This window comes from Hyperolius riggenbachi, chromosome 3 (assembly GCF_040937935.1).
Source record: "Hyperolius riggenbachi isolate aHypRig1 chromosome 3, aHypRig1.pri, whole genome shotgun sequence".
NCBI lineage: Eukaryota > Metazoa > Chordata > Amphibia > Anura > Hyperoliidae > Hyperolius > Hyperolius riggenbachi.
In genome coordinates this window covers 191,515,062-191,535,643 of record NC_090648.1, presented here as the reverse complement: position 1 = coordinate 191,535,643, position 20,582 = coordinate 191,515,062, and the positions used below count along the sequence as shown (strand labels likewise).

Below are 20,582 nucleotides of genomic sequence, written 5' to 3'. Positions count from 1 at the left end.
CAATTTTGTGGAAAAATGTCAAAAAAGTTACAAAAAGTTTAAATTATTCAAAATTAAGTAAATTTAATATCTAATATTAAGAAAAAGCATGATATCCTGAGAGTTAAGGGAATAATACATTAAGAGAAATTTGTATATGGAACCAAAAATTTAGTACTAGAGTTGGGTATAACTTACTCAGATTCTATAAAATTCTGTCTGTATAACTGTTCAGCCACAACAAATTAGTTGTCAAATAATATTATTTGACATAAGATCGTGTCTAAGTCAGAGAGAAGTTGAGTTCTAAGATATGGGAAGTGACTCCTATCAAGTATGAGCATGGCACCATGGATGATGTGGGTGGCTAGTGCAGGATTCTCTCAACCTGGGAAATGGGGATAAACCTCCTACAGAGATCCCAGGGAGAAAAGCCTTACCAGAGATACCTTGGTGTCACAGATTGCTCATACTCAACGGTTGGTATTAGTAATTTCTAACTGAGCTTTAGACTTATGAATAATGCTCCAAGTTATGTTACATTATTGTTTTAGACTATATATAACTAAACTATCTAACCTATCTTGAACTATACTAATCTACACTACATGCACACTTCATTGTCCAATTGTCCATACCTACAGATGTGTCCTCAGAGCGAGATGCAAGACATGTGTAACCAGGCCACAGGGTATTCCTAGAGCACTTATTCACCACAATCAAAGAGGTTGATTCTAAATTGGCAAGCACAAGAATTGACATAAAAGTTAATGATACATAGCAAAACCAGGCTAGAACTCCAATAATTTTGAGTGTGGGTATACTGTTGGCCAAAGAGCTGCTTTCTTAAGAAAGGAGTTAAGGTTGCCACATCGAATTGACCAGGCCTTTTCTGCTAATAAGTTAGATTCCACCCTTCTTAAAACCTCGTCCATGACCGGTATATAGGGAGTCTTCCAGTTAAGGGCTAGCATGCTTCTCACAGCTATGAAGAGATGTGTAATTATCATTCTTTCCTGGGGGGGGAAGGAGTTTGCACCTAAATTAAGTACTGCTAGTCCAGGGGGGATCGATTGCAAGGACATTGGAAGTTGTTGGAGAAATCCTTCCACTTCCTTCCAAATGTTTTGGAGTGCAGGGCATTCCCACATAATATGTTCAATGGTACCCGTCAGGCCGCAGCCCCTCCAGCACAGGGGTGATGCTTGGGGATCAAATTTAGTGATTTTTTCAGGGGTCATGAACCATCGCCAAACACTTTTAAACAAATTCTCATGGTGACCTACACAATGGGATAGTTTTTTAAGTGCTTTAACGGTCATCTCCCAGTCCTCCACACCAATATCATCTCCAAGCCAGTCCTGCCATTTGGATAGTTGTTTCTTAGGTAATGATTCTTTAAGGTCTAAAAGGGATCTATAAAAAACGGATGTACCTTTTAAGTGTAAGTTTTCTGATTGAATGAGTTTAGTAATCTTGGGCAAAAATGAGATAGGGGTATATGGGTGTTTATTGGAAAATCTAGATAATTTGTCATATATTAATTTTTCAGAAAGTGGGATTCCATATGAATTAGTAAGATCATCAAAGGCTCTGATTCCGGAATCTCCCAACAAATCCTCCACATTTACAATACCACAGTTTAGCCAGTTTTCTAGGTCAATGTTTTTAATAACAGCATTAAAGGTAGTGATAGGGGTTGGGATTGTCACTGCCAACACCTCTTGTTTATTTAGATTAAGCATTTCTTTCCATACTCTGAGGGAGTTGGCAGTGACAGGGTTTTGGATATGTTGTTGTATCTTCCAGGTCAATCTGGATTCAAAAAGTTCTCTGAAGGATTTAAATGGGAGTTGTTCCTCCTCAATCACATACCATTGCTTAGATGAGTCCTTCATCCAGATTGACCTGGACTGATCCAGGATTGTGGCCTTATAATAAAATTCTATGTTAGGTGCACCCAAACCTAGGTTGGATGTATGGGCAGTTAGGAGTTTATATGAAAATCTGGCTTTTCTGTTCTTAAGAAAATATTTATTCATTAGTTGTTGCAGAGTATTAAAAAATTTCTGAGGGACCCTGATTGGGAGATTCCGGAAAAAATAAAGAAGTTGGGGGAGTAACATCATTTTAAATGCAGCTATTCTGCCTAACCAGGAGTATTCTACTTTTGATAAATATTCCAATTTTTCTTTAATTTTTGTTAGCCAAGGAGCATAATTTTCCCTATAAATTTGAGCTAAGGTGGGGGTTAGTTGGATTCCAAGGTACTTAATAGATTTATCATTCCAAAAGTAATGGCAGGACTGTTTGAGAGTGTCTTTCATTTTTGATGGTATGAAGCAAGGGAGAATGACCGTTTTTTGTTCGTTTAGCTTGTAAAATGAGATTTTGGAGAAAGTTTCTAATTCTTCCTTAGTGTTTGGTAATGAGATCAAGGGTTTTTGCAAAAATAAGATTATATCATCAGCATAGAGACTTAATTTTGTAGAGTTTTGGCCAAATTTAATTCCATGGATGTTGGGGTTATTCCTAATTTGTTGTGCTAAGGGCTCTAATGTTAAGTTAAATATCAAAGGAGAGAGAGGGCAGCCCTGACGGGTACCATTTTTAATCTCAAAGGGAGATGAGATAGAACCAGAAGATGTGACTCTGGCTGAGGGGCAGGAGTATAAAGCCAGGATGGCACCATGGAGGAAGTCTGGGATTCCAAATTTGGACAAGATTCTAGATAGATAAAGCCAATTGACTCTGTCGAACGCCTTCTCCGCGTCTAAAGAGACAAGGAGAGTAGGCGTCCGACAGAGCTTGATCTGGTGTAATAAAGCAAGGGCTTTCCTAGTCCCATCGCTAGTTGATCTATTTTTTGTGAATCCTACCTGGTCTGGGTTGATTAGTTGGGGCATAAGGGGGGATAATCTATTAGCAATGACACGGGCATAAATTTTTACATCTGTATTTAGAAGGGAGATGGGCCTATAACTGCTAGGGTCTGCTGGGTTTTTATCTTCTTTGGGTATAGTGGTTATCAGGGCTGAAAGGGATTCTTTAGGGAAGGAACGTTTGGTGGCAATTTCATTAAACATATTAGTGAGGGGTTTTGATACAATACTAATAAATTTCTTATAATAATCGTTAATAAATCCGTCTGGGCCTGGGGCTTTGTCTTTTTTTAAGGTGTTAATCACAGTTTCTACTTCATGTTGGGAGAAAGGGATAGATAAATATTTTTGTTCAAATTCAGTTAATGAGGGGAGATCTACTTTATCTAAATAATTGTTTATATTTTGCAATGTTGGTTGGGGAGTATTAGGGTCTGATTCAAGATTGTATAGGCCTTCATAGTATTTTGCTAAGGCTTCTATTATATCTGTGGGATGGTGAACTTCTACTTTAGTAAGGGGATGTTTGATTTTGAGAATTCTATGTAGTATTCTTTGGCCTTTAATTTTCCTAGCCATTGTTTTCCCAGCTTTGTTTCCTCCATGGTACCAATCCTCTCTCAATCTGGTCTGCCACTTATCATACTCACAGTACATCTGTTCAGCCAATTCCTGTCTAGCTCTCTCCAATTCTCCAGTCAGTTTTTTCTTGTGCTTGTTGAAGATTTCCACCTCAAGAGATCTGATCTTTTTTAATAGATAATCAGTTTTTTCTCTCATTTTTTTCTTTCGTATGGCTCCTTGTTTCATGAAGACCCCTCTCATGAATGCCTTATGGGCATTCCATAGGATGACTCTGGAGTCCACACTTTTGTCATTGAGGTGGAAATATTCCAAAAGTTCCTTCTTGACTATGGGGAGGGTGTGCTCTGAATTCAGAATGAATTTGTTGAGCTTCCAGTTAAATGGTTTAGGAGTGGGATTCTGTAAGTTGAATTTAACCATTAATGGAGAGTGGTCTGACCATATTCTAATACCAATTTCAACCTCTGAGACCAGTGGCAGAGAGAATCTGTCAGTAAGGCAGTGGTCAATTCTGGTAAAGGACTGGAAGACTGGGGAGTAACAACTGTATTGTTTCTCCTTGGGATGTAAGCATCTCCAAGTGTCAAAAAGTTCGTTTTGTATTAGGGATGGTAAGAGAACAGATTGGGCTCTTCTACTTTGTGAAGAGGAGTCTAAGAGGGGGTCTACAACTGAATTTAAATCACCTAATATAAATAAGTTACCTTTTTGAAATTTTTGAATTTTTTGGAAGGCTTTATTAAGAAATTTAACTTGATGTGTGTTGGGGGCATAAATATTAGCGAAGGTGAATGGTTGAGAATTAATAGTTCCTGTGATCATCACCAGTCTTCCATCTGCACCACAGTGAGTTCCCTCTACCACCAGTCCCAGGGTGTCCCTAATTGCAATGCACACTCCTGCTTTTTTCTTTCTGTCCCCGAATGTAGAGTGAAAAACTGTTGTAAAATTATGTATCTTTAATTTGGTTGCAGAAATCTTTGTTAAGTGCGTTTCTTGCAAACAAATAATATCTGGTTTTTCTTCTTTTAATAATTTATGTAGTAAATATCGTTTCCTATAAGAGTTTAATCCTCTAACATTCAGGGACAGCAATTTGCAGTCAGACATCACATCTATTATTATGCTTCAGTGTACCTGTGAAACAAAAATATTCATACAAGGTTAGATAACATATGTCAGTTAACACATTACCCAGTAACCTGAAATTGCCTGTGGATCTTTGCATCTCTGCTCTGAGGAGAAAAAAGAATGTAAATGGACATGGACATGAAGGTGTGCAAAACTTATCACAACTACAAAACAACAATATAAATCTCAGTAGACCGAGGCATACTTGCAGAGGCATCCGGTTCTACCCCTACAAGCAGACTCAAATTGTCCAACCTGTAAATAAATCAGAAAGGAAAAGAAAGAGTTCCAAACTTAAGCTATAGGAACACTTCCAACAAAAAAACAAAGAACAAAAGGAAAAAGTCAGTGACCTAACGGTCAGGACCCACCGACGTGGGCTTCAGTAGGACTATCCACCTAAAGGAGAGAGATTCCTAAGGGGGAAAGTCTGGTTGGGGGAAAAGTTCCGTGGGGGAACACCCATGTTCAAGTAGTACCTGAGGCCTCTCCAGCTTTGTTTCTCTCATCATCAGATAAAGGCTGGGTAGTGTCCATTGCGGTTGTAGAGGCAAGATTTGGCTTTGGTGAGATGGGAGGGTGAAAGGGTCTGTCCTTCTGTGGATCTCTGGGGATGAAAAGTGGAATTTGCCATTTAGCCAAGAGCTCTTCTCCTTCATCAGGGGTTCTAATCACATAAGAAGTTCCTTGGGAGAAAATGATCAGTTTAGGGGGGAATCCCCAGTTGTATTGGATTCTGTGATGTCTCAGGGTTGTTGTGATTTTAGAAAATGATCGCCTGGTTTGCAGTGTAATCTGTGAAAGATCTTGATACAGGGATAAGTCACTATATTCCCCAGGAAGCTTCTTTCCCTCTCTTGTTGCTGCCAGCAGTTGCTCTTTAACATGAAAGAAATGGATCCTGGTGATCACATCCCTAGGCACATTTTTCCCCAGATGGGCAGGTTTAGGCAGTCTGTGTGCCCTGTCCACAGTCAGTTCACTTGGTGTCAAATCAGGGAATGATGTATGGATGATGTCAGCCACATATTCTTTAAGCTGGTCATTTGCAACAGACTCAGGGACCGCTCTAATTTTAATATTGTTCCGTCTGTTTCTGTCCTCCCCATCAGCTATTTTCTCCTTCATCCATTTGTTTTCTGTCTGGAGATTCTTATGAGAGTCCACCAGTGTATTGTAAGCTAAGGACATCTCCTGCATCTTATTTTCTAGCCTGGTGATCCTGTGGTCAGTCTCCTGTGCAAATGAGTCTATGTTGCCTGCCATCACTTGGAGATCATTTCTCACTCCACTGTTATTGTCTGTCATCATCTTGCAAAAAGACATCATGAAGGACTTAAAAAACTGTTGGGAGATGGGCTGATCTGAAGCAGGGACTGATGCCAGGGAACTGAAAAGATCTTCTGCATCAGGGGGACATGCTGCTGCAGGGGGATGGATGGATGGATGCAGGGGGATGGATGGATGGATGAGTCAGCGGAGCGGCTGGGTGAGGGGTAGAATGCTGCATAGTTCCTACCTTAGAGTCAGCGGTGTTGTGCTGGGCTGGAGCAGCCTGTGCTCTGGGAGCCTGTGGGGTCTTCAGCGGGCTGCGCTCCCTGCCATCTGCGGAGGTGCTGTGGGTGACATTACCCTCATCATCATACTCCTCCAGCGTGTCAGCTCTGTCCCTCCTGTTAATCCTCCCAGGTGGGGTGTACAAAACGCTGTACCTGTTCCTCTGTGTGAGCGGTGAGGGACTCAGATGGTCAGCCTCATGGCGCTGGCTGGGCCTGAGCTGGGCGGCGCCATCTTGGTTTTCTTCCATGAAGAAGGCAGAGAGACGCTTTGGGACTGCAGATCCGCGTTTTGGCTGATTATAAGCCACTTTTCGCCAGTCCTGTGTCATCCTGGGACCTTCACCCACCTTTGAGTGTATTTTGGGGCTTCAGGAATCGCTGTAAGTTGCTATATTAGGGTGTTCACAGCGGGAGCTGCAGGCTCAGACCTCCATCTCGCTCCGCTGCGTAGCCACGCCCCTCGACACAAGGCATACCAGAAGGAGCCACACAACAAAAATATGGGGAAGGAGACGGACATCACCGAAGGAGCCACGGCGCAGACCAGACAAGAAATTGCCCTGCCAATGAATAATCGCTTGTTGCCTATTGATTTGTGCCTTGTTTGGTTCCACAAACACAGACTGCAACTATCTCTATTTTTGTTGTTTTTCCCCAGGTGAAGTTGTTCCAGAGCATATACTGTGTGTGCAGCGATAATTCAGTGGCTCTCCTGAATCTGCAGGAACGAGTTTGTTTTTTCCATGCTAGAAAACATTTGTTTCCGGTGAAGACCATAAAATGGCACCCTGTGGAAGAAGTCTTGGTTGTTGGCTGTGAAGATGGCTCAGCTTACATCTGGGAGATTGAAACCGGTAATTTAAAATATGTAATACACTTAAAAATATTGGGGTTAAAGGAAATAAACTGATAAGATAAACAATTGTATCTACCCTCCTTCTCCTAAAAATGACCTTTTTATATATCCCACAGTTTTATTTTCAAATCTTCTTTTTCAGTTTTTTACAGTTTAATTGTCTCTGCTCAATGGCAGACGCATTGCAGTATGCCAGATCTAAAATCTATGAACTGTCGACCCTTTTTATGTCTTCTCTGTTCTTCTCTGTTCTCAGAAGCCATTTTCTGCTAGGAAAGTGTTTTATGGTTGTAACTCCTTATCAGTGAGGATTACACTAAAGTCCAACCCAGGTCCTGACCCAACAGAAAATGTCACTTGCATTCCTGATGTTTAACTCTTTCAGGTAGAGACAGAAAAAAAGTAACACAGCATAGCTATGTGTGTGCGTGGCACTGTACATATACACGTCTATCTCATCATGTCACCTTGTGTATCCTTTAAGCATTTTAATTTGATTGCTTTTATTCATGAACACATAGAAAAAGTGTTAAGGGTCCTTTCACACTGAGGCTAGGTTCACAATGGGGCATTGCATTGTGTTGCGATGTTAAAGTTGCAATGCGGCATTACCACGAAACGTAAAAAAAAAAAAAAATGCTGCGCTACTGTCGCATACAGTAGATACAGTTAAGCATAAGGGCAATGAGAAGTATTATTACCTGTATGTGTTAACTTCTGTGTGTAGAGGTAATGCACTGCAGCAGTTCGTTACAATAACGCAACATTTAGAACGCGACTTTAACGTCACACCGTGAATGTCGCTTAGGGTTAACATTACAGTGGGGTAACCTGCGTTATAAGCACTTTATTAATGCGGGACAATAACATCCCACTGTAAACGTAGCCTAAATAATATTATCACATCTCAACACGATGCAATGATATTTCTATGGTACATGCACATGGGGTGTAGTAATCCCAGTTTGCCAGTGGCAGTGAAACATACTTTCATTGTACCGTATGCTTCACTGCATGGTTGCATCGCACATCTTAAGCCTGGTACATACCTTCCCTTTTGATTGGCCAATGTTACCACCTCCATGTAGTATTAGGACCAACACATTTTAAATACTGTGAACACAGTATTATGTAGGTAAAAACTCATACTACACGGAGGTGGTAAAATTGGTCTGTGATTGTCCAATCAAAATTGGATGTATGTACCAGGATGTATGTGGCATGTGTTGCGACTTTTTGGCACTGTTGTGTTGCGATGGTGTTGCAGGATGTACAGTATGGAGGAACCCATAAGCTTGGAACACACTTTCAATTATGATTGCCCAATCACTGACCAATTTTAGCATGTTTATGTAGTAGAAGGGTTTACCTACATAATCTGCTCATAGCATTCAATATCTGTTGACCCTCATGTTACATGGAGGTGGTAAAATCGGTCAGTGCTTGGGCAATTATGTGTGCCAGATTGGCAAGTGTGTGCCAAGCTTAAGGGCTGAGCCACATCGCAGAGCGCTTTTTAATCCGTCAGCGATGTGTTTACATTTTTAAAACCATGCTCCCTTTGACCTGCAGTAAAAATGTGGCAAAATTGCAGTGATCACGATTTTTCATAAAATTGTAATCTTGGCAATTTCAATGCAAACCAATGGGATAGTGTTTTTAAAAAGTCGCAAACGCATTGCGGATGGTTCGAAAGTGCTCACCGTGTAGCTTAGCCCTTGGGGTGCATACACATTTCCAATTTAGGTTGGCCCATCATATATCTATTAGTAGGAGGTGCAACAGATTTTGAATACTATGAACAGATTGCGTACGTAAGCTCTCGAAATTGGATGTGTGTATGGACTCTTAGAGGAAGAGAATCAGCAGGAAGGAAGCAGGAAATTTAAGCGCATGAGGCAAGTGGATAAAAATGGCGCCGCCATTGAATCTCTTGTTAAATATCGTTTAACGGGTGCCCAATGGGGTATTTGGGTGCCTAGTGAATAACATTTACAATGGGCGCCCAACAAATAATAACGTTTACAATGGGTGCCCGGTGAATAATAACATTTACAAACATACCACAGTTATTGTTTTTATCTACGCACAGTTTAATAACTAAAACGCTATTATCTGGAAAATACAAATACTCCTCAAATAACTAAATATACTGTATTGATTTAAAAAATAATTTGATAAACGATATGGGAGTTTTGAGACTAGGTACTACTAGGGGAGTTTTAAGGATTAGTAAAGTTTGATAACTATTGTGATGATCTCTGGAAAATACAAATACTCCTCAAATAACAAAATATATTTATATTTAAATAATTTGATAAACTATATGATATGGGGGCTTTAGGGTTAGGCACCACCAGGGAGTCTTAGAGTTAGGCACCACCAGGGGAAGAGTTAGCGTTAGGCACCACCACGGGAGGGTCTTAGTGTTAGGCACCACCAGGGGAAGGGTTAGGGTTAGGTACCACCAGGGGGGATTGAGGGTTAGGCGCCACCAGGGGGGGTTTAGGGTTAGGCACCACCAACGCGGTCTTAGGGTTAGGCAACATTTGGGGGGTCTTAGGGTTAGGCACCCCCAGGGGGGTCTTGAAGTTAGGCACCACCAGGGGAAGGGTTAGGGCTAGGCACCACCAGGGGGGCCTTAGGGTTATGCACCCCCAGGGGGGTCTTGAAGTTAGGCACCACCAGGGGAATGGTTAGGGCTAGGCACCACCAGGGGGTCTTAGGGTTAGGCACCCCCAGGGGGGTCTTATGGTTAGGCACCACCAGGGGGGTTTAGGGTTAGGCACCACCAGGATAAGGGTTAGGGCTAGGCACCACCAGGGGGGTATTAAGGTTAGGCACTACCAGGGGGGTCTTAGGATTAGACACTACCAGGGGGGTCTAAGGGTAGGAATAGGTAAAGGGAGGGTGTGAGAGTAGGGGTTAGGTTTAGTTGTAGTAAAATATTGGTAATATTTACTAATGTTTTACTATAATTATTATGAATATACTTCCCGTATTTTTCGGACTATAAGACGCTCCGGACTATAAGACGCACCTAGTTTCAGAGGACAAAAACCAGGGAAAAAAATATATGAAACCTGGTGCAACTATAGATCAGGGGCATCTTATGGTCCTTTCCCCTTCCTCCCCCAGATTGTCTCTAAACTACACTGCCAGCTAAACTAACCCCTACTGCCCCCATTACCTACACTAAGCTACACTGTCCCCACAACCATCACTAAGCTACATAGTCCCCACAACCTACACTGAACTACACAGATCCCACAACCTACACTAAGCTACACTGTCCCCACAACCTACACTAAGCTACACAGACCCTACAACCATCACTAAGCTACATAGTCCCTACAACCTACACTAGGCTACACAGACCCTACAACCTACACTAAGCTGCATAGTCCCCCCAACCTACACTGGACTACACAGATCCCACAACCTACACTTAGCTACATAGTCCCCACAACCTACACTAGGCTACACAGACCCTACAACCTACACTAAGCTACATAGTCCCCCCCAACCTACACTGAACTACACAGATCCCACCACCTACACTAAGCTACATAGTCTCCACAACCTACACTAAATATACATGGATTATTCATACAACATTTCTAATACTTGCAAAGGTGTGCTTCCAGGGACACAGGGTCACAGAGCTGCTGTGGGTCTGGATCCATGGAGTCTCCAGGTCCTCTGCAGTGGCAGGGTCTCTCATTAGCAGCGGTTGAGGAGCCAGGAGCTGCAGGTCCCATGTGGTGTGCATCCTGATCACAGATGGGAGCATTAGTGCCGCTCATCAGCCCTCCGGGAGTATGTGGGCAGCTCAGCAGAGTCAACGGTCCAGGTCTCCAGCTAAGCCATCACAGAGGTGCTGGAGCAGCTTCAGACTTGGTTCAGGATTCCGGGGGTACGGCGCTCATCCGTCCGACAGGCCAGGGGGTGCGACGCTCATCAGTGTGGCAGGCCACGAACATCGGCCCGGGTCTCCGGCGAAGTGGCATCAGAGGTGGTGGAGCGGCTGCTGGAGAGGCTGCGCATCGAGTGCCGGATTCTGGGGGCGTGCCGCTCATCAGCCCTGCAGGCTAGGAACATCGGCCCGGGTCTCGGAGTAGCGTCAGGTGGTGGAGCGGCTGCTGGAGAGACTGCAAACTTCTTGGGCAGCGAGCGTAGGATTCCCGGGGTGTGCCGCTCATCAGCACTGCAGCCAGTAACATCGGCCCAGGTCTCTGGCAGTGGGGTGAAGTGGCTGCTGCAGTGGCTGCAAATCGTGCACATCGAGGGCCGGATTCTAGGGGCGTGCCGCTCATCAGCACTGCAGCCAGAACCGAAGAGGACACGCGCTGGAGGCAGGATGCAGGACTTGGAGCCCGTGGCCACATCAATGCTGGCATCCGCTGTAACCTGTTCGCCGAGGTGAAGTGAGCCGGGGAGCCAAGAGGACGCGCTGGAGGCGGGATGCAGGACTTGGAGCCCACGGCAGCATCGATGTGGGGGCGTCCGCTGTGTACTGCCCCTGCTTGTCGAGGAGAACCGTACCGGCAGCCAGGACCAACGAGGACACGCGCTGGAGGCGGGATGCAGGACTTGGAGCCCGCGGCAGCAAGGATGCGGGCGCCTGCGGGTGTCCTGCACCTGCTTGTCGGGGAGAAGCGTACCGGCAGCCAGGACCAGAGAGGACCCTGCACTGAAGGCAGGATGCAGGACTTGGAGCCCGCAGCTGTATTGGTGAGAGCTTCCTCAGCATCGTGCAACTGCTTATGTGGGGACACCTTGGCTCACATTCGGACTATAAGACGCACTGAGTTTTCCCTCCCACTTTTGGAGGAGAAAAACTCGATTACGCAGGCGATTCTCTTATCTTCTGCTTGTTTTTCTTATCTTTTTGCATTGTCTTCAATGCGGAAACAAACAGCGAAACGATCGGGCCGGAGATCGGACATGTCGGAAATGATCTATCGAGCCATCTAAATGGCTCAGAATCGAGGTGTGTATACCCAGCATTAAAGACCGCTGTTTAGCGTGTGTATGGGGCTTAACAGCAGTAGTAAATTAGCTTATCTGATTACCTTTTAAACTTACATTGTATCATGTCGCCTCTCACCTGGCAGAAATGCCTGCTTTATGAAATCTTTCAAAGAAGATTGCATGGAACTGAAAATCAAACATGGACTTCAATAAGTGATCTCATTTGGGGGTAATTTTAACTCATGGAGTTATTTTTATTTATCACTGCAGCTCATCATTTTTCATACTTTTTCACTTAGGGCGGTGCAATTTTTCTTCCCAATAAAAACAGTGAGATGTCTGCCAGTCTTTTCACAGGCTGCATTCCTATCAGGTTATGCTGCAGTGTTTTTCCTAGCTTGGCAAATAGGCCTCAGGGGCTGCACACTCAGTGAAAGCTTTGTTTGCTTTCTCCTTGGGAAATTATTGATGATCACCAGTTGTAAAGAGATTTTTTAACATGTTGGAAAATCTCTTCTTTGATAATAATCCCTTCCAAAGATCAAATGTACAAGGAGCATTGTACAATCTACACAGCTTGATTGCTGCAAGCATATGCAGACTACTGCTTGTAATATTTAACTGGCAATGAAAAAGATAGAGATATGTATTACAAAGCTGTGTACACAATAGTCACCCAAAATAAGGCCTCTTTCAGACAGGCAGCTGACAGGCGGTGAGTTCACTGTCTGTCAGCTGCTCTCCATTACCGGCCGGGCACTTGCTAGTGCTCGGTACCAGTGCTGGACAGGCGCCCCCCCCATGGAGTCCAATCAGAGTGTGTTAGTAGCTGTGCTCAGACTTGGCATGTCGTGGTCCTTTGCCGCCGAGTAATACCACTGTGTGTCAGCGCTTGACATACGTGGTTTTACAACTGCTGCAATTTGACAGCATCACTGACTGAGCGTGAGCGCCGCTATAGCTATAATGGCAGCGCCAGTGGGACCTAAGTTTTCAGTGCCATTTTTGCTTGACTCGGGGAAGCTGGGAGAGATGCACAAAGAGGCACTAAAGAATGTGGCACTGCAGCGCATGTATAAAAAGTGGAGCGGGCTTCCAAAAGCTTAAGATTGATTGTAATATTGATCATAAGATCGAAAACAAAATTTAGTGATAGTTGAACAATGTATGAACAGTCTCAGCAATTGGTGTAACAGTAGCCCCAGTGACCCCGGCCGTGCTGCTATACGCTCCAGTGCTGCCGGGACTCGGGAGAAAGTAAAGGCCCGACGTAATGCTGAAGCAGGTAAACATACACTGCTCCACTGCACTTATTCTATCGGAGGAGAATGGGGGTTCGGCAGGGATGTTTTTGGCTTTTTTTCACCCCAGGCAAGAAAACCTATTGCACCCCCCCCCTCCCCCACCCAAACATAAATACACGCAAATTAAATGCTACACCATTACATTTCAACATTCAACATACTTTCCATGTGCTTTTATTTGAATTGAGCCCATCAAATGCACTTACTCCAATTTTTTAATTACCTAATACCAAACAGTATAGAATTTGCAATTAGCTTTATTATTATCACTGTGTTCAGCAGTTTAGGTGATCACTTGATGTTAAGTTAAAGAGTAAGTTGTAAAGTTAAGGAACCAATGGGGAGCCCTGGAGGGAAATTTAAAGATGCTTTACCTGCAGCTATACTTAGTATAGCTGAGAGTGCTGTCCTCCCCACCTGCCCACACATATCGCACCCACCCATCCATGCTGGCACCTAGAGCACCCATGGGTGCACTAGATGCCAGCATGGGTGGGGGTGACAGGTGTGGGGGCGGGGTGGACAGTGGGAGCCGGCGGTGGAGCGATGGGAGGACAGCACTCTTCTAGTGATTACATTGGACAAAGAGAATATTTGTCCCTGGAACCAGGCTTTATTGCTATGGGTTTCTGTACAGTGGTCTAACACACAGTAGCTTTTTTACTGCATAATTTTCATACAAATGTATTTACTGGACACCTTTTTCAAAAATGCTGCGCTCCCATGTATCCCAGATTTTCTTGTGATGAATTGCTCAAAAGAAATAGAGAACAAAACAAAACATAGTGTGATACTGCTTCAAACAATTTCCTTTTCACACCACCCAGTGTTGTGACCAATATCCCATACACGTACACCACGGCTCATAGGGTTATACAGGTCCTCACCATGTGTAATGACTGTCAAATCACAGACAGCAAACCAGCACCATATATAATCTCCCAGGGCATGCAGATATCCACCGAGTCATGTGTGGCCTCTCACCTCACTCTCCGCTGTCCAGATTATAAGACAGCAACAGCGCTCAGTGTCTCAACCGGAATATTCCAAGCAGCTCCCCCAAACGATACCACTCCTCTATAGCAGATTCCTCATATCAGCCTAATAACTGAAGGACTTGACATAGCGTAAAACCATTAACATTTATTAAGAAGATAAAAGTAGTGCACTCACATGTAACCAATAAAATCAAGCATGTATCAAACAGAGCTCTTTCTCGCCAGCCTCGTACGCCTGTAGCTCCGCCCTACGCGTTTCGTGCATGCGCACTCATCAGGGGCTAGTGGCGTCTAGTTGGCTGGCGCATTTATCCAAACTGGACCGCCGATTCTACCTATCAGCACATTTCCCACACCCAAGATGGCCGCTAGGTCACTTCCGCCCTCATCTGCCGCTATATCCCCCTATCGTGAACGGCCATGTCAGAGGGGGCGGTGCCCCGGGGGACACCCATCATTAATCACCCTAGTGACTGTAACCAGCCACCCACGGGTTTCCGAGCCTCCAGCACCGCCCATCCACATCATCTCATGGGCTTTTCTTATGCGTTTGGACGTCAGTCAGCTGGCTCTATGACTGATCGCCACAGCGGTTGTACGCAGCGCTATAACTGCCCCATACCGTTAACATCCCACTTAGCGCATAAAACTGACTCCCCATCTTAATACAGATAGATCACTGTTAAGACAACAGTAAATACATAATACATCTAAAACTTATAATCAGTCAGGCATAGCAAACATTAATTCTTAACCCTGGCATTATTAGACGACTAAAATAGCAGGAAATTGGCAATAAGACTAAAATGCAAACCACATATTCACAGATTGAATACTCTCATAGGTATCCATCCCCCCCACCAATAACACCATTGCAGGCTAGGGTTCCGGGCATGGACGCCTCCCCCACATACATGGCAGGAAGCGCACACATCCAGAATCCACTTAAGGATCCAACCCCAAAACATCCCCCACCACCCCCCCCCCCCCCCCCCTTCTCCACTCCTACATACCCCTCACTCACCCCCCACCCCCCTTCCCCCCCTTAATAGAACAGCCAAGAGAAGGGATTCCCCAATCTAGGTATGTTATAAGAAAACAAATACCCACATTGCTCCCCCAACCAGGGCAATATCAATCATTGGATATAAAGCAATTAAGGTCGAACTCAACATTGAGCCCCCTAGGGTGCATCGTTTTCATCTCGTATATCCATCGTGACTCCATTCTTGACAGTTCCCTTATCTTATTACACCCCCTCCAGCTACCCCTTAACTTATCAATCCCACAAAATTTCATTCCCATCGGGTCCCGGCCATGTTTCTCGGCAAAGTGCTTAGACATATTGTGCCCAACATTCCCTTTCTTGATGTTCCTGACGTGTTCACCTATCCGTTCTTTTAACTTCCTAGTTGTTCTCCCAATGTACTGCTGCCCACACGGACACCAGCACATGTAAACAACATGAGTAGTATTACACGTGATACAGTCTTTGATGGCATACTGCTTGTTGCTTACTTTCCCCACAAATCTATCCCCCCTCTGTGCCCGTGCCTCTCTGCATCCCACACAATCCCGACAGGGGTAAAACCCCTTATTCCCCACTAAGTCTCCTCTGGTCTTTACAGGTCCATCAATGAAGCTTGGGACAAGAATCTGCTGTAAATTCTTGGCCCTCTTGTATATAAATTGAGGTCGCATCGGTATGATCTGTCCCAGAACATTATCTGCCCTCAAAACATTCCAGTGTCTTTTGAATACCCTCTCCACTTCATTAAACCTAGTGTTATAATCAAGTACCACTGCATATTCATACCCGTTATTCTTACTTCTCCCACCCTGATATCCCATCAACTGTGCCCTATCCATTTTACCAGTAGCATCCCGTATCTGTGTAACTGCTTGTCTCCCATATCCCTTTTCCACAAATCTTTCTATCAACATATCAGTCTGTTCCAGAAAGTCTGCAGTCTCTGTACAATTCCGTCTTATCCTATACATCTGGCCTTTGGGTATATTAGTTAGCCATTTTTTATGATGGCAACTTGAATATGGAATGTATCCATTCCTATCAGTCTTCTTGAAATAGGTCCTCATCTGTAGTCGCTCCCCTTTCCTATATAGATCCAAATCCAGAAAGCTGATTCTGTCCATATCGAATTCCGCTGTGAGCCTAATGCCCCTCTCGTTGGCGTTGAGCCATTGTATATACCCCTCTAATTCAGAGGCCTCCCCTCTCCATATCATGCACAGATCGTCAATATAACGAAACCAGTGCCTGATTGGTGCACTTAATCCATCTTCTAATACCTCCCTTTCCCACTCATCCATAAAAATATTTGCCAGGCTGGGGGCAAATTTCGCCCCCATCGCACAGCCGGTAACCTGCAGGTAGAATTCCCCTGCATACCAGAAATAATTGTGTCGTAAAACAAAATCAAGTAGTCGCAAAATGAACAGAATCTGCCTTCTCTTCAATGTTCCCTCCCCCTCCAGGGCCCTCTCGACCGCTTTCAACCCCATATCATGTGGTATTATCGTGTATAACGACGCCACATCAGCCGTTACAAGAATGTCTTTCTCAGCCAGTTTAATCTTCTCTACCTCCTGGATCATTTGTTTGGTGTCTTTAATCAAATACGGGAGTTTCTGCACTATTGGCTGCAAAAACCTATCTATATATTCGCCTATCCTTTGGTTTAGTGATTCAATCCCACTAACAATGGGCCTACCTGGGGGCCTCTCTAGGTCTTTATGTATTTTCGGGTTCTGATATATTACGGGTATACGCGGTACATCGATCATAAGATACTTAAACTCTGCATCATCAATGATTTCCTCCTCTAATCCATCCTTCAGAATATCTCTCAGTACTTCTTTGTATTGTCTAGTGGGGTCACCTTTCAGTTTTTTATAGGTAAGACTGTCTCCAACAATTCTATCTAACTCAGCAATATATTGATCTTTCCTCATAACAACAACCCCCCCCCCCTTTGTCGGCTGGCCTAATCAAAAGATCTTTCCTCTCTGCCAGTCGTAGAGCCGTCACATACTCCCCATCCTTTCTCTGATCATCTAATTTCTCCAAGTCGGTTACAACCAATTTCTTAAAAGTCTCTACCGTGTTTCCCATACTATTCGTCCCTGGATTGAAGAGGGACCTATTCCTCAGTCCCGTATGCATATATTTAGGCACAGTGGTATTGTTGTTAATGTGGGCCTCCCTGGATAGGAAATACTTCTTGATATTTAGCTTTCTAGTATATTTCTGGATATTAATATATGTGTCAAACTTATTCAGACCCTGCTTTGGGGCATATTTCAAACCTTTGTCCAGGATTGCCATCTCTTCAGGTCTAAGTTTAATCTGACTAATATTGAAAATACCCTTACCCTTCATCTTCTTCTTTTTTCTTCTCCCCCCTCTGCACCCTCTTCTATTCCTCGCTTTCTGCCCACCATCCCCCCTGGCTCCACCTCCCCCTCCCCCACCCTCTGCCTCCTCATGTCGTCCCATATTTTCCCAAAAAAATCATCGTCTACATCATTCAGTGGATCATAGCGGTTTTGTGTGGGTGTATAATCTGGTGTCCCATTCAGTCTGTACTGGGGTCTCCAGTCATTTTTAAAACCATGTGGACCACCTCCTGGTCTCATCCCAGTAGCCCGTGTCTGATTAAACTGGCCCCTGTACCCCGTCGTCTCACCCCTTCTACCATCTCCTCGATATCCACCAAATCGTCCCTGTCTGCCAAAATCCGTCCTAGGTGGTCTTGGGCTGTTGCCTCGCCAGCCATCTATCTGTCCTGGAGAGTTGAAATGCACCTGTTGGGGGCCCCCCCTAAAGGTAGGTCTCGCCTCCCCACGAGGTCTATACTCACCTGGTTGCTGCATCATGTTACGACCGCTAGCATCCTCATCAAGATTAGCAGCTCTTTCTTTTCTCTTAATCTGCTCTAGCTGCCATTTGTAGGCCTGCTTGTTTTTATACTCTTGCCAGTCTCTTTGAAACCGTCCAACTCTAGTCTCCCCAACCTCTTTGTCAACTTTCATTAAATTCTTAACCAATACTTCAGTGCGTTGTCTAAAATCACTTATTTCTTTAAAACCTTCCAATTTCTGTTTTTGCTCTTCAATCTCCTTCTTAAGCCTATCTGCCCTTACATTCCTTCGTTTCAGTAATATCTTTAGGAGGCCAATTCCACATTCATTCAAATATTCTCCCAATTCCCGATCATTCTCCTCCCCTTCCTCCCCATCGTACACCACCAAATCCCATCGGTAACGTTTGGGGATGATGCCTTCCTTAATGGACTTTTTCAGGCTGGCAACATCCCACCAAGTATTAATTTCTTTCTGCATCAGGGACTGCATGCCCCTAAAACAACTGTCTATATTTCCATTCTGAGGACTAGCCTCTTTGGAAAAGACGGTATCAATATCAAAGTGTGCCCTGTTGAATACATCCAATAGTTCCATATTTCAGACAGTGTGCTGCACTCACAATATGCTTATTATAAACAAAACAGATGAAAAAAACCTTTGTACTGTGCGCTCACTATCTCGATTATACTTTAAATCTAAACAGACATATAAACATAGTCCATAACCAGAGTCCAAACGGGTTACTTATGTGTCCATGGATCGCTGCATCAATCACCAAAAGCATATGATGTAACCGGATTCCTTTTTCAAAAATGCTGCGCTCCCATGTATCCCAGATTTTCTTGTGATGAATTGCTCAAAAGAAATAGAGAACAAAACAAAACATAGTGTGATACTGCTTCAAACAATTTCCTTTTCACACCACCCAGTGTTGTGACCAATATCCCATACACGTACACCACGGCTCATAGGGTTATACAGGTCCTCACCATGTGTAATGACTGTCAAATCACAGACAGCAAACCAGCACCATATATAATCTCCCAGGGCATGCAGATATCCACCGAGTCATGTGTGGCCTCTCACCTCACTCTCCGCTGTCCAGATTATAAGACAGCAACAGCGCTCAGTGTCTCAACCGGAATATTCCAAGCAGCTCCCCCAAACGATACCACTCCTCTATAGCAGATTCCTCATATCAGCCTAATAACTGAAGGACTTGACATAGCGTAAAACCATTAACATTTATTAAGAAGATAAAAGTAGTGCACTCACATGTAACCAATAAAATCAAGCATGTATCAAACAGAGCTCTTTCTCGCCAGCCTCGTACGCCTGTAGCTCCGCCCTACGCGTTTCGTGCATGCGCACTCATCAGGGGCTAGTGGCGTCTAGTTGGCTGGCGCATTTATCCAAACTGGACCGCCGATTCTACCTATCAGCACATTTCCCACACCCAAGATGGCCGCTAGGTCACTTCCGCCCTCATCTGCCGCTATATCCCCCTATCGTGAACGGCCATGTCAGAGGGGGCGGTGCCCCGGGGGACACCCATCATTAATCACCCTAGTGACTGTAACCAGCCACCCACGGGTTTCCGAGCCTCCAGCACCGCCCATCCACATCATCTCATGGGCTTTTCTTATGCGTTTGGACGTCAGTCAGCTGGCTCTATGACTGATCGCCACAGCGGTTGTACGCAGCGCTATAACTGCCCCATACCGTTAACATCCCACTTAGCGCATAAAACTGACTCCCCATCTTAATACAGATAGATCACTGTTAAGACAACAGTAAATACATAATACATCTAAAACTTATAATCAGTCAGGCATAGCAAACATTAATTCTTAACCCTGGCATTATTAGACGACTAAAATAGCAGGAAATTGGCAATAAGACTAAAATGCAAACCACATATTCACAGATTGAATACTCTCATAGGTATCCATCCCCCCCACCAATAACACCATTGCAGGCTAGGGTTCCGGGCATGGACGCCTCCCCCACATACATGGCAGGAAGCGCACACATCCAGAATCCACTTAAGGATCCAACCCCAAAACATCCCACACCCCCCCCCCCCCCCCCCCCCTTCTCCACTCCTACATACCCCTCACTCACCCCCCACCCCCCTTCCCCCCCTTAATAGAACAGCCAAGAGAAGGGATTCCCCAATCTAGGTATGTTATAAGAAAACAAATACCCACATTGCTCCCCCAACCAGGGCAATATCAATCATTGGATATAAAGCAATTAAGGTCGAACTCAACATTGAGCCCCCTAGGGTGCATCGTTTTCATCTCGTATATCCATCGTGACTCCATTCTTGACAGTTCCCTTATCTTATTACACCCCCTCCAGCTACCCCTTAACTTATCAATCCCACAAAATTTCATTCCCATCGGGTCCCGGCCATGTTTCTCGGC

General features: G+C 44.4%; 1 protein-coding gene across 5 annotated transcripts in view; it reads left to right on the top strand.

Moving 5' to 3' along the window:
• Positions 1 to 20,582, top strand: part of WDR72 (WD repeat domain 72) — a 558,532-nt gene that overhangs the window by 349,874 nt on the left and 188,076 nt on the right. For all 5 annotated transcript variants that reach the window (XM_068275478.1, XM_068275479.1, XM_068275474.1 and 2 more), the window contains one exon: positions 6,795 to 6,990. In XM_068275478.1, the coding sequence (XP_068131579.1) occupies positions 6,795 to 6,990 (196 nt within the window). The remainder of the gene's footprint in view (positions 1 to 6,794; positions 6,991 to 20,582) is intronic.